General features: G+C 48.3%; 1 protein-coding gene across 3 annotated transcripts in view; it reads right to left on the bottom strand.

The window, feature by feature from the left end:
* Positions 1 to 2,230: 2,230 nt before the first annotated feature.
* NTNG2 (netrin G2) overlaps positions 2,231 to 24,628 on the bottom strand; it is a 73,663-nt gene continuing 51,265 nt past the window's right edge. The window contains exons 4-14 of one of the 3 annotated variants that reach the window (XM_044993037.1): positions 23,657 to 23,829; positions 21,610 to 21,636; positions 19,602 to 19,700; positions 15,873 to 15,938; positions 13,591 to 13,665; positions 11,739 to 11,813; positions 6,914 to 6,979; positions 6,209 to 6,283; positions 4,849 to 5,016; positions 3,413 to 3,547; positions 2,231 to 2,833 (exon numbers count right to left, since the gene is read on the bottom strand). In XM_044993037.1, coding sequence (XP_044848972.1) covers positions 2,613 to 2,833; positions 3,413 to 3,547; positions 4,849 to 5,016; positions 6,209 to 6,283; positions 6,914 to 6,979; positions 11,739 to 11,813; positions 13,591 to 13,665; positions 15,873 to 15,938; positions 19,602 to 19,700; positions 21,610 to 21,636; positions 23,657 to 23,829 — 1,180 coding nt within the window. In that variant the 3' untranslated portion in view covers positions 2,231 to 2,612. The remainder of the gene's footprint in view (positions 2,834 to 3,412; positions 3,548 to 4,848; positions 5,017 to 6,208; positions 6,284 to 6,913; positions 6,980 to 11,738; positions 11,814 to 13,590; positions 13,666 to 15,872; positions 15,939 to 19,601; positions 19,701 to 21,609; positions 21,637 to 23,656; positions 23,830 to 24,628) is intronic. The other 2 variants (XM_044993034.1, XM_044993036.1) reach the window with 2 other exon arrangements.

Below are 24,628 nucleotides of genomic sequence, written 5' to 3'. Positions count from 1 at the left end.
CGATGCTGTCTAATGCAGTACTGCCTCCTGTCCAGCAGCCATTTGCACAGTCTCTAGCTGGTCAGTTCCCAACAGTGCCACCCTTGATTGTCTCTCTCCCCTCCTCCCCATGGAAGTTTTGTGTTGCTGTTATAAATGTTCCGACTTCCATTGCAATAAAGCCACTTGAGCACAGAGCAGGGGCTCCAGTAGCTGTGGCGTCTGTCTGGGGAAATGGTTTTATGAAGTAGTAAATTATTTGCTGTTGCTTATAATCTAATTTCCTAGAGAAATAGTAGTGCTTGGAAAGGGAAATGTGTCTTTTCCCCCGCCAGATGTGCTTTTAAGGTCCTGATTTAGTTATAGTCTCTCCTATAAAAACTACTTGCAAGAATTGTAACTCATGGGGACTTTATCTGGCAGAGCAAGAAAGAATGGTAGCAACAAGCAGCATCTAGCCAGTTTTAGGCAACGTACAGCTGCACCAAAGAAAAGGAGAGAGTGCCTCTGCCTCTGCCAACAAGTTCATGAAGTTGGCAATATTTAAACATCCAGTACCTAAAGGGTCAATTCAACCCTTCAATGCTGGATTGAATCAAGTTCCATGCTCTCCGTATGTGGGATCTTTCATATGAAAAAATGAGCTCTCAAAGCAAACAGTACCTCTGGATTTAATGATCCTATCCTATTATTTTCATTGAAGGACAGAATTTGTCCTGTCTCAACTCAAGTTTTCCCCCTTCTTTTACAAAGTAGTGATCCTTTGCCATCCTCCACTGCAGCAGTGCCGGCATTTCAGTGGTTCTAGTTGTATAGTTTCTGAAATACAGGGCTGAAAGATTCTATGTGTGTTGTTTTCAGACCTGGAATACTCCCACTGCTGGGTACAGGCTATGGCTGAGACCCGCGAAGTGGGGAGGGGGAGCATTTCCTATACGAAGAGTATCAAAACAGGAGAGATGTTGATCTGGGAAAGGGCAGTAGCATGATACTTTGGGTAAGGATACCAGAAATGGACAATGCCAGTGGCGGGCTGGTGGAAAAACAACTTCTGGGCTACCTCTCAGGCTGAAATCAGAGCGTTGTAGTCGCCCAGGGAGCGAGAGATCTAAAGCATTCAGCCGGGGGATCAAACTGGTTGCTCAGTTTGCAAATTATATCGTGTATTGCTTCAGAATTCTCCAGCCCCCTTCCATGTGAATGGCTTAAAATACTTCCTCCTATTGTGGCATGTTCATGAGCTTTAAATCTTTCCATATTTGAACTAACACCTGTGAGTTTACATGAAAGTCCAAGGTTGTGGCTGTTTAGAGTTAATATTCCAAGTAGAGATTGCCCTCTGGCAAGAGCGCACAGCTGACCCAGTGACCCGCGCCTATTAGTAGAGGGTCTAAACAGCTGGTTCCCTTTGGAAAAACATCCCAATGCTGCCAAGCAGCAGCTTTTCCAGACGCGGCATCACTTTGAGAAGACATCTGAAGAAGAGACCAACAGTCTCTGTAGATGCCAAATTAAAACCAGTCTTTGCTCGCAGCTGTTAACCATGCCTGCTTACAGCCAAGCTGACCTTGGTTCAGCAAGGCAATTAAAAAAAATTCCTTAGATCTTAAACACAAAACAACCCCCCAGAGGTTGCACCTTGATATTTGAGTCAAAAAACACAAGAGAACATCGTGTATCACAAAATAAGTCTTTACCTGCAATTAACTCTGCACGCAAAGGAAAACATGGTGGTCAAGCAGCAATTACTAGTTGCTTTACTGTAGGATTATACACCAGAATCAAATGCTCATGGTAAAATGTCCCTTTAGGTTGTAGTCCTTTTATAGCATTTAATTCAAACAAAAATAATTCTCTACCAAAAAAGTATTTGAACCGTACACTATACGGAAATGCCTGGATAAGACGTTGCACTCTGATATACCATGCGCACAATGGCCTTTTTGTTCTGGTCAAGTGCAAGAAAAGGAAATAAAAATCCAACAACAAAAATACAAAACTTAATAAATTCAGCAACTAGATTTGTAGGCAACGGTATCTCTAGGGCCCGGCCAGGTCAACAATGAAACATGGGACTATGCAGCAAGGATGGACCAAAGAGTCCCCCAGGGATGCCTTGGACTCCAGTCTCTGGTGCCATGGGGCTCTGGAGCAATTAGGACTGGCTCTTTCAAAACAAGAAAGAAAATGAAACTACTGAAAAGTTTAAAAAGAAAAACCACCTTGGATTGCGGCACTGTTTTGGCAGAGCCCCCTGTGCAAAATGGGGAACGAGTCACTGCTTTTAAGGAAGTGTGTGTGACAGGAGTCCTTTCTAATGACAGCAAGGTACTGCAGCTTCTGCACAATGGCTGTCACAGTTCTCTCCCTGCAGCTCAGCAGCCAAGTCCATGCTGCGGCTACCTCTGTCCAGGGCGCGGAAGTTGGAGCAAGGCTGCTGCTGGTGGAAGGACAGGAGTCAGCCCCTGAGATGCTGTAGCTCTCTGTGGACAGGGGACTGAATGACGTCATGGAAGTCCTAGAGTAAAGGAAGGCTGAGGAGGTGATGCTGTGGAGGGCTACCTATGACCTTAGTCTCCTAGCCCCCGCTCCCCCGGTGATGCACCTTGACTTGGCTCTCTTCTGTTTGCAATTCAAAAGTCCAAGTGTCGCAGCTGGAGGATGAGCGCACTGATGAGGAACGTGGTTAGGCTGAGGTATGTGCTGGAGGCAGAATTGCAGGCCTTGGTGTCAGAGTCACACTTGGATTGTTCACACAGGACGCCTTTGTAGCCAGCAGGGCAGATGCATCTCTGGTTCTGGTAGCAGGTGCCACCATTCTGGCAAATCAAGAGCTCCTCATCACAGACATTGGCTGCAAGGCAAAGAAGGAAGAAAGAACATGGGGAATTACTGCCGGATACTCACAACCCTGGGACCTTAAGATTCTGCCCTGTGCGACAGCGAAGGCTTATTGCCTTTGATATAATTAAGGGATGCTGCAGGCTACCCCACTTGGGCTGTCACAGGGAACTAAGTGTGGCTGAAAAAGCCTGGGTTAACACTGTAACTGGCATGTGGACGCTGGCTTTTGCTCTTAGTCCAATTGCCCTGCAGCACCAGTGCAAGTCTAAGGCCCCAGACTCATAGGAACGAACAGTGGCTGTAAACTGCAATGACATTATACTAATGGGGCGAGGGAGGGACCTCAGCACTCCAGCCCTAGAACCTGGGCTCTCTGCAACTACCTTCAACTGGCAGCTGAGCGGGTGTTGCTAAAGACGGCTCCCTCCGGCTGGCTCACTGCATCATGCGGGAGTAAGGGCTTTGAAAGCTGGACCTGCGCACAGCAGCACACGGCCCTGCCCGGGGAGCCTTGGGACAGCACGCTCTAGCTCATTCCACCGCTGTGCATTTGTTACCCCGCTGCTCCCCGCTGGCCTGCGGTACTTACGAAAACAACCCTGTCTCCAGTAGTAATTGGGAAGGCAGTCGTCACACTTGGGCCCAGCAGCACCTTCTCTGCATTCACAGTAGCCGGTCTCATTACAGCGGTCGTGCAACGACCCGATTTGATTGCAGTTACATTCTGTCCAAACACATGGAAGCTAGTTACTACAGCAGCCTGTGCACGCTGAGCACCAGGGAGCTCTCCATGCCTTTCCGACAGGGCTCTGCACGCTGACAGGGCCTGGAGAAGGGCTGGCAGTGTGAGCTGCTCATTTAATCCTGGGCTTTTAGGAGTGAACCTTTACAAGTACCCCACCTTGCAGCTCTGGGCTGCCTTTCCACCCACAGCAATTTATACACAGATTCTGCGCTACCTACTACTGAAATGCAGCTTGTTCTGGGCTGGAGGGCAGTAGCTAAGCGCACAGCTCACCAGAAGTGGTGGGAAGGGAGGGCATATTTTGGCCAAGCTTCTCCCCTTACGCAACGTACCAGTGGCTCAACGTCCACACGCAATCTTGGGTCTCCGGATTTTAGCTGAAGGGTCGACCACACCAAACTGCACCTCTACCCTGATATAACGCTGTCCTCGGGAGCCAAAAAATCTTAGCGCGTTATAGGTGAAACCGCGTTATAGCGAACTTGCTTTGATCCACCGGCGTGCGCAGCCCCGCCCCTCCGGAGCGCTGCTTTTCCGCGTTATATCCAAATTCGTGTTATATCGGGGTACAGGTGTACCTGGAAGTCATTTAATTGCCTCAGGGCTTGTGGAACGCTGGCAGCATGGGGGGAAGGGAGTCGCTCTTCCCTGGATCAAAGGGATCAGACCCAGCAGCAGCGCCGCTTTGCTCACAGGGACTGGCAAGAGACGGGTGAGCACGGTGTGTCCTCTCTTTCTCAAGGCTGAGTGAATTAGTGCCCAGTGGGGCAACAGCCCCAAGGCTCATTCAGAGTGAGAGCAGTGGGGAATAGCACCGCAAAGCTGCAACAACTTCCTCCACTACTGAACCGTGCCATTGGTGGGAATAATCCAGCAAGAGCTGAATAGCTGGGGCTGGAGGCTAGGCTGGCTAAGGGAAGTGGGGCTAGCATACCAGTTACCTTGAGTTTGCCAGTTCAACTCCAGGCTTCCTTTCTAGGGCAGTGCAAGCTTCCCCTATCCTGGGCTATCAATGCACCTTAACTGAGCTGGAGATGAAATATCTCCTTTGGGAGAGACAGAATTATTTAGTCTTTAAGGACAATTAACCCCTTGGCCTCAGCACTGATTGCTGGCCAGAAACTGGATGGCCACCAGGCTCCGTTCTCAGGCCACCACGCAGCCAGCGGCTGGTAACTACTTTCAGCCCTTGTTAATTTCAGCCAGATGTGAAGTAGCGACCTAGTGAAACTCCCTGGAGAGGAGTGCCCACCAGGTACACCAGGGCCCCAGCTACTCACCTATGCACACGTTCTCGTCATCTAGCTCTGCCGAGCCGTTCCGGTAGAACCCGAGGCGGCAGTGCTGGCAATGCTGCCCCCTGGTGTTGTGTTTGCAGCTGACGCAGGTCACCACATTCAGGAAGTCAATGTAGCTGCAGCGGTTGGAGTGGCCATAACACTCGCAGTCTTTTGGGAAGAGAAGTGAGAGAAGTCCCTGGCATGCAGTCATTCCCATGGCACAGAATGGCCATGCGCCATCAGAGGCAATAAGGTAGTGACACGAATCCAGGGGATTCAGAGGGGTTCTCTTTTGACAATACAGTTTTCCCTCCCCCCAAAAAGATGGAGACAGACAGCTGGGTTGGTTGCAGGCCTCTGCTGGCATGTGGGTGATCAGGGTTTGAGAGTAACTACCCTGCTCTCACTGCAGGAAAAGACTGTTTTTAAGACCTTGTTCCTAAGGTGTAGTTGGGTACACACCCTTCTAAGCCACAACCCAGCAGTTTAAAATCCTGCTCCTGGAAATAAATCAGGGTGACTACTGGGAGCTTTTGTCCTTATTCTCCATTGACACACAAGAGGATGATGGCTAGAAACGTCTGTCTTGCTGCACTGGCAGCATTCTGGCTTAGGGTGACAAGTTTGCCTGGGGAGCTTGAAGGGATAATGGGGAGCGGACTGGCATAAGAGAGGGGCCGATGTGTGTCTAGTTCACGTTGCTAGTTCCACCCTGCGTCAACATTCTGCTGTCTAGTCACCAGCAGCAGAATAAAGAGGCTGAAAGGAGCAGAAGGTGCAGTAGAAACAAGCCCAAGCTGCAAAGGACAGTTCAGGTCTGACCTTTCCCAGTAGTCTGATTCTGGAGATTTGGTTCAAGCCTATCTTGACTGTTAGTGTAACACAAAGGATGGCAGGGAGACAGCATGCAAGTGACACAAGCTGACATGCACATGGAGGGGAGGGGAGGTTTATGGGGATGGGGAGTGAGATCTGCTTCTATGAAAGAGCCAGGCAGGGTTTTCCCCCACAGTTCACAGTGCCTTTGAGATGAATTGTAAACACTGAATTTCAATGAAATAAAATTTGCCTGCTCAGTTAATGTTCAAGGAATCTTCTAATTGGATATTGCTGGCTGTTGTAGGTGTGTGAAGGTTATTTTATCATAAGGATTCTTTCTTATAATGATAAATAGCAGATGTATTCAGAGACAAGTGTAACTGCTAGTCTTCTAAGTGTCTGACACCTCCCTGACCCAGGTAGGTGGTGTTTTTTAAAGGTGAGAATAATCTTGATTACAGGGTTAGAAAGATCCCTCCAAAGCTTGCAGTGTCTTAGTTTCAGTTTTGTTTTCCCACCAACCATCATTTCTCCCTCTTACCTCTAAATGTTTCAACAGGTGCCACTGGGCCAGAGCCAGATTTGAGCCTGATGAGTTTGGAGATCTTGGAAGCGGCTTGGAAAAATTAAAAACATGCTTTTTCTCATCACTTAACACACATTCACTTCCTACTCTGCGGGAGAGCAGCTCTGGTGCTAGAACAATAATGGAGTAAGCCAAGAACATCACGTTGGCATCGCTGAAATCTATTTCTGCTCAAGACAGCTGGTGCCTTTCTACATTTCTCATGGGTTTTTTTTCCCCCTAAAGTTTGGTGTATAAGAAATTCCACCCATAAAAGTGCTGTAGTGCACAGAGCTCAGTGAAAAGCAGAGTTACTGTTCCTGGATCCTGCCCCCCGCTTTACATATGTGTAGAGGAATGAATCAGATTAGACAGTCAGGCTAAAGCTAGACCAGTCTAACCATTTAAAAATATCTAGTTCCCGTGGATTCCATTTAATGTAGGTCACACCAAATGGCATACAAAAAGGTGCTAGTAATTCATGGACGCAGAGACGTGTAGGACTGGAAGGGACCTCGAGAGGACTTCTAGTCCAGTCCCCTGCACTCAAGGCAGGACTAAGTATTATCTAGACCGTATTATCTAGCCCAATTACAGCTGAAAGAGCCCCTCCTCTAAGGCTTGGTACCAGGCAGGGCTCTCCTGCCAGCACACCAGCTACCACACTAGAGCAGGCAGTACCTGGCTTCTTCGTGTGCTTCTTGCCAGCAGAGTGTGCTGTGGGGCCTGGTTTGCTCTTTGGAGCAGCTGTATGTGAGATAAAAGAGAAAAATACAGCTCAATGCTCTGGAAGAGAGAGAGAGAAAAAATTCCCACCAGCAGTGGAAGGCAAGTAGCCGGCCCCACCGCGAAGAGGACTTACTGGGAGCTCTCCCAGCAGAAAGAAACCTTTGCTGCTAACATGCCCATTAGAGCAGTACTTCAGTGCATTTCCATGGTGATTACATTAGCGGCCTTTGCTTCCGATGAGGGCTAATGGGTTTCAGTGCCTGGGATGCTTTGTCCTTTTTAAACCCTAGCAGGGATGAGAAGAGGAGGCTGCCCGACAGGCTTGCCAAGCTATAACACAGACTCAGGTAATAAAACTTCACCCTGCTATGTTAATTCACGTGCCCACACTATGCTCAGGGCTGCACAAGGCTGCAGATGACATGTTCTCTTCCCAAGGAGCTTCCAGGGTGAACCCAGCTAAGAGCTGCCTAGCTAAGGCAGCCACTTTCCTTTACAAAGATTAAACTTCACAACACCCCCAGGCTGTGGGAAAGGGTCAGTTATCCCCCACCTTACAAGTGGGGAAACTGAGTCACGGGGGGACGGCAGCGGTTTGCTGAACTGGGTCAGTGGAAGAGCAAGAGATAGGAAGTGGGACTCCCAAGGCTGAGTCACCTGTTCTAATCACTAATGCAGGCACCTGATCCACGCCCTGCCCACCCATTGAAAGCATGCTGTGATCCTAACGCTCTGAGCTGCAACTGTCCCAGGGCTGGCCCCTCACGCTGGTGACAGCCTTAAGCGGTGAGTAGCTACGCTGCCTACCTGCCCCATAGGCCGCCTTAGACCAAACAAAGTACCTTCCAAGCTCATGTGCCCCCAGGGGAAAGTTCACCCCAGTGCAAAGGTGTCAGGGAGATTCAGGCCCTCGTGCAGACCCTCTGCACAGGGATGAATTTTACTCTTCGTTTCTGTTTAGGAAGAACCGTCAATCAGCCAGCGAGAGCTGGTGCAGGAGTCCCCGTGAGGTATAGTTTCAACTATGCTTGAAATAGACTTTAAAAGAAAAAAACCCAGATAACTTGTTTCCTGGGGGAAGGAGCTGAGACAAGCCTCTTTCATTTGTCAGTAAACATCCTAACCCCTCTAGTTACAAACTGCTCTCCAGCAAAAACGCCCCAGCCTCACGCTGTCCATCTCTCCATTTTTCCTGTGCGTAGCGATTTCATAGCTGGCTTTCATCTGAGGCGCACAAAGCTCTTTACAAGATCTTCATTAGCAAAGCCTCCCAAAGTCCCTGGGTGGTACGGTAGGTGTTTTTAGCTCTCTTTTATGATGGGGAAACTGAGGCACAAGGCAGTTAAGTGACTAGCGCACAATTATATCGTGCATCAGGTGTGGAGCTGGGACTAGGCTCTAGGAGGCCTGATGCCCAATCCCTTGTTCTAATCAACAGCTTCCCCACTCGTTTCCCCCACCCCATTGCTGTGCTTATGACCCTTCAGCCTCCCACCGTGCTAGGGTCTAGGGTGAGTAACTGTGGTGCCAGGCAAAATGGCCCAGTGATGGACGCTCACGAACCAACCAGCAAAGCGACACCAGCGAGTGTTATTTTGTAACACCCCTACCCCATCCCAGCAGCGGTCAGCGAAAGGGCACGCTGTGCATCCTTGGGGGGAGCTGTGTCTCTCAGCAGACGTGCTCCTTCTTGAGGGGTTGGGGGGGTTCACTGTGTCATGCTAGAACGGCATTACCCCACCTTACAGCGCTTCAGCGACATGGTCCTAACAGCAGAGCCTGGGTGCAGCTTCCCAGCTGCCCTCCCCAGACAGGCAGGTGGGGCCACGCACGTCCCAGCGCCTTTGGGCTCAGCGGGCTGGACGGGAGGAGAACGCTGCAGGCTGCATCCCTGGCACTGGCCGGGCTGACGTGCCCGTCACAGGCAGGGCCAGCTGCCGGATGGGGCTGCCAGCCACAGAGGGGCTGACCCAGCCTTTGTAGCCAGACCACTAGGCCTTGCGGAGCCAAAAGTGGGGCGGGCAGGGGGCCGACAACTGCTTGGGTCACAGCCAACCCCAAGCAGGGTCGTCGACCCCATTGGCAGCATCCAGCAATGCGCTGCCCTGGCCCACATCACAGCCCTGGGCCTGGGCCTAGGCCCAGACGGGCCTTGCCCCGAAGAGCTACTGGCTGTACGATGCCAAGCACGACGGAAACGAGCGGGGATCTGGTGAGTAGCCCAAGGAATTGGGCAGCAGCAGCCTGCCTGGGGGGCTAGTAGGCCCTACACAATATACAGCATAATCATGAGGCCTTAGTGGCAGGGAGTGGAGAGGAACCGGGCAGCCTTCTGGCTGCTGCTGAACCCTCTGCACTGGAGCCAGCCCCGCCCTGGGTTCCTGCCCCTGCTGTCGCGTACCCATGGTGTAGAACTCTGGCAAGGCACTTAAATGCCCAGTGCCTCCATTTCCGCACCTGCAGCCACTTTTAAGTGGGGCCTCACTTGCCTTTGCAAAGCGCCTGTCGTGCCTAAGGTGGAAGTCACCAGGGCAAAGACAGAAACGGTGCCCTCGGCCCGGCCAGGGTGCTGGGCCAATGCAGGGTTGCTGCTAGTGGCCCCTGCTCCGCTGCGTTACAATACTGCCCTCTGGAGAACAACTCGGGGGTCAGCCGGGCGCGGGCAGGCAGGCTGCTCGGTGCAGTTCTCTCAGTGATCATTTGGGCCACACAGTGAACAAAGCGACAGTCACCAGCGTCTCCCAGGTGCTCTGCTCCTGAGTTGAGTTACTTCTCGCCGAGGGCCTGAGTGTCCATCCTGACTAGTTTCAGCTGCAGCCCCGTCAGTGAAACGTGAACCCGGCAGGCAGCCCAAGCTGCTGTTAGCCCTTAGGCAGCTGCCAGCCCTTGAACAGGTGGGCTGTTTGCTAGCCCCTAGCCAAGTGGCTTTAGCCTGGGGGGAGCCTCGCTAGGCTGAAGTTTCCATGGTGACAGAGCCCCAATCCTGTCTGGGTTTTCTTTTTGATCAGCTGTGATCAGAGCAGTTCAGCTCAGTGCTGCTGTCATGCCTCTTCTCCCACTGTCGCTGCTCACCAGGCTGGGGGCTTGGCACAGGATGAAGGGCAGCACGTAATGCAGTGCAGCCAGCAGAACGCAACCCCCCCCCCCATACACACACGCCAGACCACCTGCACGTCTTCGTGCCAGTCCCCAGGGCAGTGAAACCCTCCGGCTCAGTGGCATTTAGAATCAGCAAAACAATGGTTGATTCGGGGGGCATTTGACAGGCCCGTTCTGAACTGAATTTGAGGCTGGGGGGGCTGCAGAGATAACAAGACAAATATCCGGAGGTGATCCCTGATGTCCCACCCCATGGTAAGGGATTGAGGCACATGGTCCCACCTGCTGCCCACTTCGCTAAAAGAGGGACGAGACGAAGTAAAAGAAAAGTGAATAAATGGTTGAGGAATTTGTGGGGGAGCAAGCATGGGGGATTGGAACACCCCTTCCTTCTTAACACTTGGAGGTTCCCACTGTGATCCTTCCCCCCCCACCCCCCCCACGTCCCAAAGTCAACTCTCATGTCCTGGCAAAGCCATTGTTTGGAGCAGCACAGCAGGCCAGCAGGCTCAGCCAGGCTTTGGGGCTAGGCAATGGCCGTAACATAGATTGGGCACTCCGTTCTCCGTTGTGTCATGTTTGGGCGCAGTGGATGCGACAGACTAGCACAGCAGTGAGTGCACAGTTGGTTTTTACACCCACTTGAGACAGCCTCAGACGCTGAGGTGAGGTACAAGGCCACGGAAAAATCAGGCCCCTGGCTTCTCCATTGCTGCAGCTGTACAAGGAGACTGGCTTTTACTAGGTGCCTATGGCTCTGAGGAACCCAAAGGAAAAAAACCTCTCTGGGGGGAGGAGGTTTAAGAATCTAGGGATCAGCTAATTAGGCTTAACTATGTCAGTCCAGGGTGGCCGATTAGCCTAATTAAACTAGCCATTTGATTGGTCAAGGGGAGGGGCGTGTGGCATTCTCAGCTGCGGCAGGTGAAATCTCTTCTAAATACAGCACCTTTGGCTTGTGTCTTTTCAGGTAACTGGGGTGTGGAGCCACAGCTTCTAACTAGGAAAGCAAAGCTCTGGTGCAACAGGGCATCTGGCTGGTTGAGGAAACCATTTCCCGTGTATTATTGGCAACCAGCTTGAGGACCTGAGACAGCACCTTCCCTCCTCCCCCAATTGATTCTAAATAAGCTTGTTTAAAGGTCACCAACTTTATTCTCATTGAAAAAAAATGGGACTGTGCCTGCTTTTGGCATCTTCCACCCAAGGCGCTCCAAGTGATTCACAAGCAAGAGTGGATTTATAATCACAGCCACCCCTCCAAGGTAAGCTACATCACCCCCCTTTTTACAGATGGGAAACTGAAGGTGTAGAAAAGAGAAGTGACTTGAATATGGTCACACTAAGTCAGTGGCGCAGCCAGAGAGAGAATCTAGATCTCGCAACTCAAGACCATTCTTCTTCCCATCCCAGTCTGTCTTCATCCGTTGTTCCTACAAGCTTATGAAAAAAAGAGCTCCAGGATACAGGCTGACGAGAGTTCATAGCCTTAAGGGGCTAGTCCAACCCAAATCTCTTATGACCCACCTGGGAATTAGCTACCCATCGTCGGCTCCTCCTAGTGAGTTATTCTAATGACTGCTATGCATCCGCGTTTTATTGCCATTGGAAGAGAACCCCCTCGCTCTGTCCTCGCTTCCCTTTGACACAGGCTCCGAGCCCAAGAGCACCTCCTTACCTCGCATGTTTTCAGGAGGCTCCTGTGGAACAGGTTTGGGTCCAAGCCCTGTTGGGTTTGCTGGACGCCGAACAGCTTGAAATGGCACCAACAGAGAGAACATCAGCTTAATGTAGACACTGTATTTGTTCCTCATAGAGGCTGTGTAGGGAGCTTCAGTCAGACACAGTGATTGGGAGGGTGGAGCAGTATCAAACTTCTCTGCTCCCCCCATCCCAATTTCTAAAAACCATCAATGCTCCATGGAAATTAGCGTCTTCAACAATGGTTAGAAGCAGTAAAATTACCTTTCCTCATGCAAGGAGCTGTTGGGTTTGCTGGCAGCATATGGCTATTCTACAGCCTAACTATGCAGGAGAGGAAAGCTGTGGCTGGAATCTCACCAGCTACAGAGGATCCTCTAGCCACCATTTCTAACTCCTTCCTTAAACAGAAGGGATGCCTATTAGCTCACTTGGCAACAATCCAAATGGTAGAAACTTAAGTTGGTCTTGAAACACTTTTAATTCCATCCAGAGAAGAAAGCACCTGTCCCTGTTAATTGACAGAATGCAAGACAATTATTTTCTTCTTGATTTGTTTAAATATTGTCAGCTCAGAATTGGCTGGATTTCACATAAGCAACTCAAACCTGAAGAACAAACTGCAGATGGACTATGTGAGAACACAGGGCTGAGGAAACCCCCTCATGGTGGTCAGACATCACTGGGAGCCGGGACACTTCTAATGTATCTTCTCAGGTGATAGCAAGTCTTAGCACTGATATGGTGCTTTGCATTCATAGATCTCAAAGCACTCTGCAAAGGTGGACATCATTAGATCTATTTTACAGACAGAGCAACTGAGACAGAGGGAGGGAAAATGACTCAATCAAGGTCAGATTCAGATGCAAAGCTAGAACTAGAACTCAGCTTCCCAATTATTTCATAAAGGCCATTACGAAGATCCTTACCAACCAGGTACACCTTCTATCAGCACAATCTAGCATAGATATGGATAATATGACGCCATCTCTCCACATACAGTATCATATCTACGTGTAGTTTAGAGCTGGGCCCAAACCACAAAGATTTCAAATGCCCCAAAGTTGGGGCAGGGTTTGGCTTCAGGTTTTTGGCTTGACATTGTTATGGAGATAGGGACCAACAGTGAATGCCAGACCTAGGTACGAATTCCAGCCCTCCATTCCAAGCCCCTCACATTTTAAGATCCTGGGTTTTAGTGTGGGCCCAGCGCTAATACACATTAGATTCTATATTAAAAGGGATGCTAATTTATACAGCAGGAACTTGCCAGGGGCTCATCGACTGGGAAACAGGGTTGGATAGTGCCAGTCTGCTGCCAGCACTGAGTGTATCAGTATGAACCAGGAAGGAGGGGCACTAGGGAAGGTAAGCTGAGCCTCAGGCCTCTCCTGAGATTCCCTCGTGTAGTGTCGACAGCGCACCTTGGTCACATAAGCACAGGGCAAGAAGCCAAGGAAACATACAGAGTCTATGCACCAGACAACACATTCCTGACCATTGACCAAGTTACTCCATTTTACAAACACAGTCTAAATGCGGGAATCAACTAGATTTCCATGATCCTCGCAGTTCACCCGAGCACCAAGCTGAGAACAATCTCTTCTACCATTTATCGTCTTCATCTTTCACGTATATGACTAAACCCAGAGGCTCAGTGTAGCCTCTCCACATTACCAGTGGTGTGTAGGCCACAGACAAAACCAGAGCCTTTCCCAACTGGGCTGGAGAGAGAGATGCATGGAAAGCAGAGAATTCTAGTAACAAGCAATTTCTAAGCATCAGTCCCTACTTGGACTGTAACACCAGTTCAGCAGCGAGTCTCCTACCTTCTTTTCCAGGATCAGCCTTGGACTGAGGGGAGCCCACCTGCAGTGGGGCAGCTGCCGATGAGCTGGTGAATTCTTGCAGAGGTAATATAGGAAAGTCACATTACAAAAGGGGTTGAGGCAAACGGAAGAGTCAGCTAGCAGCCTTGGGTTTATGAGATGAAAGGCCAGATCTCCTGCTGATATAAATTGGCAGAGCCCTATTGACTGCAAAGGAGTGCTGCTGACTTATTCCGGCACCTATACAACTGTGCAGCTTGTAATGTTTCAGACCCCACCCACGCTATATACACCTCTACCCTGATATAATGCTGTGCTTGGGAGCCAAAAAATCTTACCGCGTTATAGGTGGAACCGCATTCTATCGAACTTGCTTTGATCCGCCAGAGTGTGCAGCCCTACCCCCCTGGAGCGCTGCTTTACCGCGTTATATCCAAATTCGTGTTATATCGGGTCACGTTATATCGAGGTAGAGGTGTATGTACCACCACAGGCATTGCTTAGTTTCCAAGGCCTTCGCCACTAGAGGCACTGTGGGACACTGACCAAGTGCAGAGTAAAGGGCTACAAGTGGAAAGTTCGAGTGCAACACACAGTCACTGGGAGTGCCTAGCTCCCAGGCCTGTGTTCCGGCCATGCCTATTTTCCTAAAAATCAGTGAAGGAACTCCAGAAACCATTGCAAAGAAATTAAAACCACAAGACGGCTGCCCGTTTGTGTCGTTCCCATTGCAAAGAACTGTGTGCCCTCCCCACTGGGTCTGTAGCAAACCCTAGCGCCACAATTTTGTTGACAATCTTCATTCTTGCTAGTGTACAAACCAGGAAGTAAAATGAAAAAGCCATGTTGTTAATTTCAAGCTTCAGTTGAGTAATATAAGGAAGAGGAGGGGGGAAAAAAACCCTCAATCTTTGCCAAATTTAAAAGAACAAACCCAAGAAGGAGAGAAATGTGATTTCCCAGCCCCTACTAGGGGATTATAAACAATGCAGAGTAAAAAATATGTGACAATCTCTAAAAGTAGGTGACAGTGTCCTTTTCATTGGGAAAATGGAAGCCGATTGATACTAATAGGGTGTTAAAGAGAATATGAAAAAAGCCCCTCACTAATTGGCAAGGGTTTAATTAGAGTCACAATAAAAAACAGCCCTAGAGGCATTTTGCTTTTTAGTCATTCACATACACCTCCACTTGTTCGTCTTTGCAGAGTCAGAAGAATTACTAATGCTCTTTATCCCAAGAACTTTTCCATTGTAGCTTTGTGACATTCACAGATGGTTTTACATAGCAGTTGTGGGTGTGAGGTAGAGACACAAATTTCTCTTCCAGACCCTCTCAGTTAGAATTGGAGTATGGCAAAAATCAGGATGGTCCCATCACTGAGCTTTTTCAATACAGACAAGAGGTGTCCTAGGTCTTGTCTATACTGGGGAAGAGGGCTCCAGTAAATTGGATGTTTCTTTCACTCTCCTAGTTGTGGGAAGCATTTGTTAAATTCACGTGAGTCTCACATTAAAAAAGGCTGAAATTGGGTTGTTCAAACATTAGGAAGCCAACAGAAAATAAATAAATACGGAAGTGGAGTAGCTAATATTTATGTAGGACCTATACAAAACCGATGTTTTGCACTCCACTTCCGTGCTCCTTCTCTTGGCTCTGTCAGAGCAGTTAACGAACAAATTGCTTTTCCCAGAGCTGAACTGAGCCCATTGAGATGGTTGGACCATGAACCAAAAAAAAAAAAAAGAGGGAGAGGTAGAGAGAGGTGGGTTTTTTTTGATCACCCCAACTTTGGGGGAAGAATGCCACTGCCTGACCATGGAAAGCACAAAATCTGACAGAAGATGACAAGTTTCTACAAGGAAGTGGGAAAGGGAAATTAACAGATTAAGAAAAGCACTTGATTAATTTCTCTTCAGCATGACTCCTCAGTTTCCTTTAGTTGTCTCTCCCCTTCAGTGTCCTTTGGCTGAGTTCAGTTTATGTCCCTATGTTTTTAAATGCACTCTATTCCCCCTCCCACCTCGCATTTGCTCCTTGGCAACATGAAAGGCAAAAGAGGTTCGTACTAACACACGACCACAGCTCCACCTTGACCACAAAGAACACTACAAGCGGCTAAAAGGAGCAGTCAGCTAGTGGATCTATGCAACTTAAAGATCAAAAACAAATCTAATCTGCTCTTCTAGTCTACGTTCCACATTCTTCTCCCAACTGCTGCCAGCTAGTACATGAAAGCACAAATGGGGAAGGGGGAAAAAAATCAGTCTAGCTTTAAATACCTGTTTTTTTCTGCGTCTCTTGGATAGGCACAGAGGCAGGGAGCTCAGCTGGCTGTTTGGCAGTGACTGCTCAGGGTGGGAAGCAAAAATTGAGAGGGTAAAAGCACTGAACACATGCCAAAGGAAGGAGAAAGCACAGAGACGGGGCAGCATTTTAAAGGAATTTTTAAAAATTTCTTCCTTGCTAGAGCTGTGTTTAAAGTACAGCTGGGACCTGAGCAGCAAAATTCAGACCTGGATTTTGAACCCATCCGAGGGGGTAGGGGGAGAATGCTGGAGTTCTGGCCCAGCTCTAGGAGTAACTCCACTGACATCAATAGAGTTACACTGATTTTAAACATATGTAGCGGGGCCAATCAGAATTAGGGCCTCCTCCTAGCTGGGCCTGCTCATGTACACGTAATGTATTGTGGCAACATCTGTGCAGAGGCCATAGCCATCAATGGGGATTGAGTCCAGGGCTCTAGCACCCTGGCCATTTCAGCCAGAGGAGTAACACAGTTAGCTGTCAGTACGTAGCAGGCTGCTTTTCTCATCAGGAGCAACCACGAGATGGAATCACAATGACACACACTAAGTCAGTAGAGGAACAAAATGGGGGAACAAGAGGCTCGAAGCTCAGTCCTGCTCACCCCAATCGAGAAACGGGCATTGTGTTGCAGCCTAACACCAGTTAATCCAATGGAAGAAATTGGTTTTGCACAGAAAGTGGGTCACAGGTCACCTGCTCTTTTTGATAGGCCACCAACAGACGGGCAGCTCTCTGGAAGGGTCATGTTCAAGAACAGCTGGGAGTCCCATGCAGCCCTGGGGATCATATTTTAAGCCTCTCTTCCCAGCAACCTTCAGTCACAAATGTTCTTCAAAAGCTTTGGAGTCACCCTGAACCATCTGGGCCTTGTGGGGCTAGAAAGGCCATGAGAACAGGTTTTATTGCTGGCATTTGTTCTGATCTGGATTAGAACCTAGAGCTGCAGATACTGCCTGGGAAAGGAGAAACCATTTACTGAAAAATGAGTGATGTAAACCAGAACCTTCAGAGAGGGGCTGGTTCCAGCCTAGAGAATGACAAAGGTCCTGTGTTCAGGGGAAGATGGTCTGATTCTTCTCTCAGAGCTGTTCACCCCTCTCTGATAGAAACATGCAGCCTTTCTGCCACTCCCCTACCTCGACAGATCATTAATTGCACCATAAGAGACAGATGCTTAGCAAGATGCGCTCTCTCTCTCTCACACACACACACACACTACGCACAAAAGCACTGCTATGGACAAATATGGATAAAAATCACATGACATTGGATGCGTGTTATGTACATGTAACCCAAGTTTCATTATTACAGGTATGTAGATAATAGGCACACATTCTTTGAGCTAATATAATCTTCAAGTGTGGGTTGTAGGTACCCATTCACTATATATATTAGCATAGACGGGCAAGTATTATTTCTATTTTACAGATGGAGAAACTGAAGTGACTAGCCCAAGGTCACACAATGCCTTAGTGGAAATAGGAAATAGAAACCAGGTTTCCTGATCCATCCAATCCCCCACTGTAAACACTAAACCATGGTGCCTCCATGATTATATCTATATTTGCATAAACACACTGTGGCAGTGTGGACTGTCACACGTGGGTAGGAGAGGAAAAACCAAGCAGCTGACTCCAATTACCTACTCCATTCAGAGGCTGCTGGGAGTGGGCGGGGCCTGGGGTTTAGATAAACTCATTCCAGGGCTGAGAGGAGGAGAGGTACCACCCAAGGAGGTTGGAGGCTGAAGGAGGGCTATGGGGGAAAGCGCTCAGAAAGGGTCCAGAGAAGAAACTATCACCCTTGGGGGAAAGGTAAGGTACTGAGTTTGGGGAGAGTTGGGCACAGGCTGGGGGCTGCCTCCCTAGGCAACTGTGGATTTGCCTGAGAGGTCATAGAATTTATAGGGCAATGGGACTGAAGACTTTGATGATGATGATAAACTAAATACAGGTACACCCCCTTTATAAGTTCTTCTACATTCCCTCTGGTGTTCTCCCTCCACCCCCGCCCCTTCTGTGATGGTCAGGGTCCTTCTGGCCCACCAAGCAATGGTGACATTTGGAGCTGTGGGATCTGGAGCTTAGCCACAGGGCCAGGTCCTGTTAGTGATCATCTGCAGAACCCCTCTGGGATGGTAAGACTCCACCGGCTCACACACACAATCAAGCATTGCCTTTCCCTCAACTGGCTTCCAGCAACTCCCCCAGAAGACTGACTGTTACTAATGTACTGGTGGTGGAAAATGTCCCCATGGGAAAATCAGATCCAGAAAGCACAGCAGCAGAGTAAGTGCATGAGGCTTGTAAACTAACAGCAGAAACATTTCATTTCCTCTTCTCCAAAAGGGGAGAGAAACCAGGTCTGCATGTAGTTTAAAAAAGAAATGAACAAACCTCCTTCTCCCCCCAAAAAAGTGATACAAGTTCTCTCTACTGGGCAGTCTAGAAGATATTAAGAAATAATGTTCTGGGACTTCCAATGTGTGTGTTCAGCCTGTCCCCAAGCATTTTATGGAATCATTCTGATGATCATTAAAGTGTGGCTCTTCCCTCCAAACCCACTTTCCAAATGTAAAACTTCGCAGATTATATCCTCAGGTCTGGCCAAGAGGGGTTTGGTACAGGACCCAAGAGGCTGAGGAGCAGAGCAAAGAGAGCTGATTCAATTCCTCGCCCAGCTTAGAGCACCCTCAGGGCTGCTCTAAATTACACCCACCTGCAATGGGCCCTGAGGGGCCACTCCATTAGCTGGGGAATCACTAGAATGCAGCAGTGCTCAGGCCAAGCCCTCTTTCCCTGACCATGCCTTTTATACTATGGAGAATTCCCTGATGCAAGAAAAATCCTCAACTGCCCACTCAGACCAACTTTCATCATTCTGCTGGAAGGTCAAAGCATAAGTAGGAGTGTGGAGGACCTACCCCTGCATTTTGAAAATGCCTTATTAGAGTTGTGCAAAGCGGAGAGACACAAAACCAGCCTTCTAAATCCTGCATGCCCCCTTGCTTGGGGTGAGTCAAGCTTGTTCTTTTCTGGTAAAGAAACAGGCAAATAAAACCTCAGATTTCTTTCTCCCCCATCCTCGTCCTCATTGTAGTACACACAGAAGAGCAACTTTTGTGGCTCAGCTATTCATTCTCAGGAGGACTTTGAAAGGTTAATCTCAAAGTAAAAGCTTCAAAATGATATCTTTAGATGCCCCCAAATTCCAGCTCTGCCCTCTACTTCCTGGTCTGAGGCAAGGGGAAATGATGCTCCGATGACCTCAGAGCAGCAGCAGAAAGTAGACAGACAGATGAAGGGTCATGCAAGAACCTGCCTCTTCTAAGGAGTCGACTTTGGGATTGGGATTGACTGCTGTTGCTGAAGAGGGAAGAATCTGTGTTTTATTAAAGTTCCAGGTCCAGATGCCCTTTTCCCTGAATTAAATTAGGGATGAACATTAATTAGGCTTTCCGCTGGCTGGGAGGATCTGAACCCATCCAGTGTGATTTTTATCCATGTCCCCAGAAACTCCAAGATGGATGAACAAGGAGTCAGAGGAGATAATCTTCCTTTTAAAGCTAATAATTGCCACTTGAGGAGCTGCAGCAGGAAGCAAAGCCGGCAGAGGAATAAGGAAGTGAAACTAGCTAAGGGACCTATCTGTACTAGCAAGGGTAGGATCTGCCTCGCGGGGTGGAGCTTGGCACCCACCTGGCTGCTGCGTGGTGACAGGCTGGTTAGTGGCAGTGGTGGTGGTGGTTGTAGTGGTAATGGGTTTTGTAGTGGAAACTTGCTGTGGTCGTTCATACACTAACAAGAAACAAAGAAAAGAGGTGGAAAGAAGGCACCTGAGGAGGCTGGAGGGTCTCTGTGGCTCTCGCTAGTGCTTCTTATGGTACACAAAATCCCAAGCCCATGGGCATCTCCATGATCTATTTTCATGGTGAAGGAGGCACACAGGACCTGCTCCCACTCAAATCAATGCTCAAAACTCCCACTGAATCTAATGGAAGAGAATTGGCTTTAAGGCCCTGTAAATTCCAACCATTATTATTCACGTAAAGGAGTCGCCCTCAGCTGGTGGTTACAGAACACAAGGACGGCTTCACTCCTGAGAGTACGTCACCTACCAGGAGCTGGGGACACTGATGACCAAAAAGCGTTGCTCTTGGTTGCCTCTTAATCTCACACACACACACACACACACACACACACAACTGAAGAACCCAGCTGCAGGATATGTACAGAAGAAGCTGCTGGGTTTGGGGGGTAACCCCAATTCCAGAGAGAATTTAGCACTCGGACAGTGTTATGTCTGTGTTGAGAACGTAGGAAGATTCCGTGTGTGCGTGCATGTTTCGGCTGGGTTGCTACATAACTTTGCTTTGTTGGCATGGATGTTGGTTTCAATATTGCCAACTTTATCACTAACTCATTGTTAATTAAACCTAGAAAGCCATGAGAGAATGAGTGTGTCTGTATCATGACGGGATAATGGCAAAGAGGTAAGAGTTGCAGTCATGTGGGATCAGAAACAGGCCACACAAGCCTTTCCTGTCTGAAAGCTTAGCAATAGCTATGCCATCTCTCTCATATACATTTGAGCTCTCTGATGGCAGAGATACTCCAAGGCAAACCTCCTAATCAGCAAAACAATTCCCTTCAGACCACCAAAAGGTGATCATAAAATCAAATGACGTCCCTTTCATTTAATAAATTCCCAAAAGCAAACATTGGATTATTTAATACAATAGGCCAAATTAATCACTGGTATAACTCCTGGAAAGTCAGGGGAGTTACCCCAGGGATGACAGAGTAATTCAGGAACACTACTTGATACCATGATTTGACTATAATATTCATTCTATTCCAATTCTCATTGCTCTGACCAGCAATAATAAAATGTGAGGGATTATTATGAATATAAATTCTTACTTCAACCTATGTCCCCGAGTCCTTGTTTGTCCCACAATCTCGTGTACTGTAGATTATCATGCTTAATTTCATAATAACCCTTAGCTAGTTTAAATACTTAATTCAGGTCACCTCTTGTCTTCTGTGAAGGCTAAATAATCCCTCTTTAGCTGCCCTATGCTCATAAACAAGCCTGTCTATCCCATTCACCATCACATTTCCACTGTGTTCGCTCCACCTTCACTGTATATTTCTTTCAGAGAGTAACCTGAGCCATAAAATTCAGATCTAGATTCCAGGTGACCCAAAGTTTGAAGGTGCTTGGTCTGCAGAAACCCCACTGAAATCAATTGCTTGTGCCTCAAATATTACACTTATATATAATTTTATTTTTAAACGGATGGCATGATAGGCCCAAGGTAACCCAAACTGGATCCTGTATCAAAGAATTCAAAAACAGCTCCGTGGAGCAGAAGTCTGTGAAACTGGGGGGAAAAGTTCACTACAATCATTGGTGTTTTTGAAGAAGTGTGTTGTTTTTTATTTCCTTTCCTGCTGCCATTCTAACGAACCTCATGGGGAGAAACCATGCCAGAGAAATAAACAATGAGGTTACTAAAGTCAAAGAAGGAAAATAGAAAGCTCTTTGATGGGACAGACAATGAGAGACAATTAGAGGAGAAGACTTATTGCCTGGCAGATGATAATGAGCAGAAAAGAACCATTTGTCTCCCAAGTGATGTGCACAGGGCCCATGCGCTGAAGATGTCACATGCCAGCAGTTCAGTTACATTTTTTTACTTACTGCCAAAGGCCAAGCCTGCAGCTGCACCTGGAGGAAAGGAAAAGAAACAGGGTCAGCAGAAGCCGAGAGCCATTGTGCTAATTAACAGGAGCCTTGTTGATGGTTGTTCCAGCTTGCTGCATCTTAAAAGCAGCCTTAGGCAAACCGTAGAGGTGACCAGACAGCAGTGGCCTTGAATATGTTTAGGTCCTGAGGCACAGGCTGAAATCTACCTGCAGTGGCTGGAGGGAGGAAAGCCACCTTGCCTACTGCTAATAGAATTTCTTCTTAACCCTTTTTCTGGCCTTTTTCTGACCCATACATTATGCCCAGTAAGGGTCATGTATGCTTTTGAGACTTGTCATAGTCTCTTCTAGAAACCATGTGATGTGAACTCAGTCAGTGCTGCTACGGCACTAGCTCCACATCATCACTGCTGGATTCCCAAGGTGCGGGCCCTGACTCATGAGGGGATTGTATTGGGATTGGTATTTTTCAGGTTGGAACAGAACACCCAGCAATGGAGGTTGGGGGAAGAGGTGAAACAGCATCTGACCTGAGGCTGGGAGTTTTTGGTGGGAAGAAATTGCCTCTAAGTTGTGTAGCCAATGGCGTGAGACTGAGGGTGCCAGCTTCCAACCCTGCTAGTTTATTGGTCACAGGTGGGAGAAAAGTTTGAGGACTGTTTAAGGTCACATTTAATCCAGATATTACAGAGGAGATAAACACCCAGTAGTCAGCTTTCCTCAACCATAAAGAAGGTGGCCATCAATGAAAATGCTACAACTGGGGAGAAAGGCCTTTGGAGAATTGCTTCTACTCCAGAAGTTGGCCATAAATCTGCCAGAGAGAGTTGAAGGGAGAGAGGATGAGGTGGGTGCTTGAGGGGTAGGGGGAGGGAAGGGGAGATATAGGGAAGGAAGAATGAGTGTCAGATGTACGAGAGAGAGAAATGGAGGGAAGGGAAGTGGGGATAAGGAAAGTGAGGAAAAAGGAAGGGGAGATAGAGAAATGGGGAGAGAGATGGAAGGAAGAGAATAGCATGTCATTGTCCCTGTCAACACCAAAAATCTCTCCCAGGATCCTTTGAAGGAACACAGGCAGTTGGCGGTAGCTGACAAGCTTGTTCCCTTTCAAAGAATCAGCTCATCTACCATCCCTGGCACACACAAAACATTCCTGTCACGGCCTTCGGAGCCTGTATTTCAGCTTTGATCATCTTAAAGCGCATAAATCTTTCAGAAATGGAGGGGGAGAGAAAAAAGGATTCTCTTTGGTAACACTCAAGGCTGCTACTTAAAAGGCTGGAGCGGTTACTGCTGCTCTGTGACATTTAAGCAAGCCTGCTAATGTAAACTGGACATAACCCTGGAGAGATTGGACTATGTCTGGTGTCCTCCTCCACCAGCATTCCCGTGATCAGATCATGATGGCTTACAGCCTTGATGTTTGTTTTTGTTTTCATGCGAGCATGTAGCACAACACGAATGCAGCAATTAATTGCATGGGACTGTCGCTGTGCTGAGGGACAGGGACACTTTTGTCTTCTTCACTGTGGCCAGATACTCCATGATGTACATATGAACAGCTTCCAGCTGACAATAAATAGGGCACCCAACATTCCTTTCCATCCTCCTGTTCTTTAGTCTTCCGTGCAATGATTGTTAACTGAATTGAAGGTAAAAACATTCCCACAGCCACTTGATGATGTTTTCTTTAAGAGACATAGAGTAGTTCAGAGTAAAATGCCTATTCAAGGCCATGAATCTCTCTGATGGCCTACACCTAACCATCTGTGAGCCTGGATACCCTTCTGCCCATCCACATCCATTCACTCCAGCCACTCCACTACAAACAGTTGTCAAGCTCCCCTTCCATCCACCCACGTGGCAATCAATTCCTGTGCACACTGAGAACCAAGTAAATGTTTACTCCCACTGTAAAACCAAACCCTCTTCTCCTGCAGACCTGTGCATTGACTCCAGACGGAGGCATCCTGAAGCGGTGCTGACTTACAGGCATTGTGTAGAGGGCCAGTGTGTGGGCTCAGTTCAGTATAGTAACTTACATGCATTAGGGGATCCGTTGGGGAGAGGCAGGTAGGAGCCAGCCCGCCAAGATCTGGTGCGAAAGTTCTTCTTGCACTTGCCACAGTCCAGGCCAGTGGTGTTGTGTTCGCACTCACACTGAAGGGTGCCCTCCTTAAAGGAGCACAGGTTGGCATGGAGGTTGCATTTACACCTGTAGGAGGAAAATGAAAGAGAGAGAATGGTACACAATGCCACTGTGGAACTCTTCACCAGAGGATGTTGCGAAGGCCAAGACTATAACAGGGTTCAAAAAAGAACTAGATAAGTTCATGGAGGATCGGTCCATCAATGGCTATTAGCCAGGATGGGCAGGGATGGTGTCCCTAGCCTCTGTTTGCCAGAAGCTGGGAATGGGCGACAGGAGATGCATCACTTGATGGTTGCCTGTTCTGTTCATTCCCTCTGGGGCACCTGGCATTGGCCTCTGTCGGAAGACAGGATACTGGGCTAGATGGACCTTTGGTCTGACCCAGTCTGGCCGTTCTTATGTTCTCAGGACAGTAACACATCCACTCCCAGCTGAGATGGACATGCTGTGTAGCTGAACATACAGAAGTAGAGCCAAGCTAGTTACCCCTTCACAGCAGCTCTGACAAGGGTTTCATGGCACTCACCCATGTTCCTATTGTGTCTGGCATTTGTGTTACGAGGATTCATTCACCTGTTTATGGGGGAATCTGAAACACCTCTGCAATAGGACAGGATTATACCTGTTTATAAATGCTAGTAGTAAATGGCACAACCTACCCTGGTAAGATCAAGGTTCTAGGAGACAAGAGACTCATTGAGCATCTGCATCTCAGGCCACTTTTATTTTGGTGCCTAAAGATGGATTTAGGGGGCCTGATTTTAGGCAACCAGGTTTGGCCTTACTTTCTAATGCTGTGCCTCTCTTTTCTCATCAGTAAAATGGGGGTAACGTTATGAGGCTTATTTATAATGTGCTTTGA

The sequence above is a fragment of the Mauremys mutica genome, chromosome 18 (genome assembly GCF_020497125.1).
Source record: "Mauremys mutica isolate MM-2020 ecotype Southern chromosome 18, ASM2049712v1, whole genome shotgun sequence".
Classification (NCBI taxonomy): Eukaryota; Metazoa; Chordata; order Testudines; family Geoemydidae; genus Mauremys; species Mauremys mutica.
Note: the sequence above shows the minus strand (reverse complement) of the source record. Positions and strands in the feature narration are given on the sequence as shown.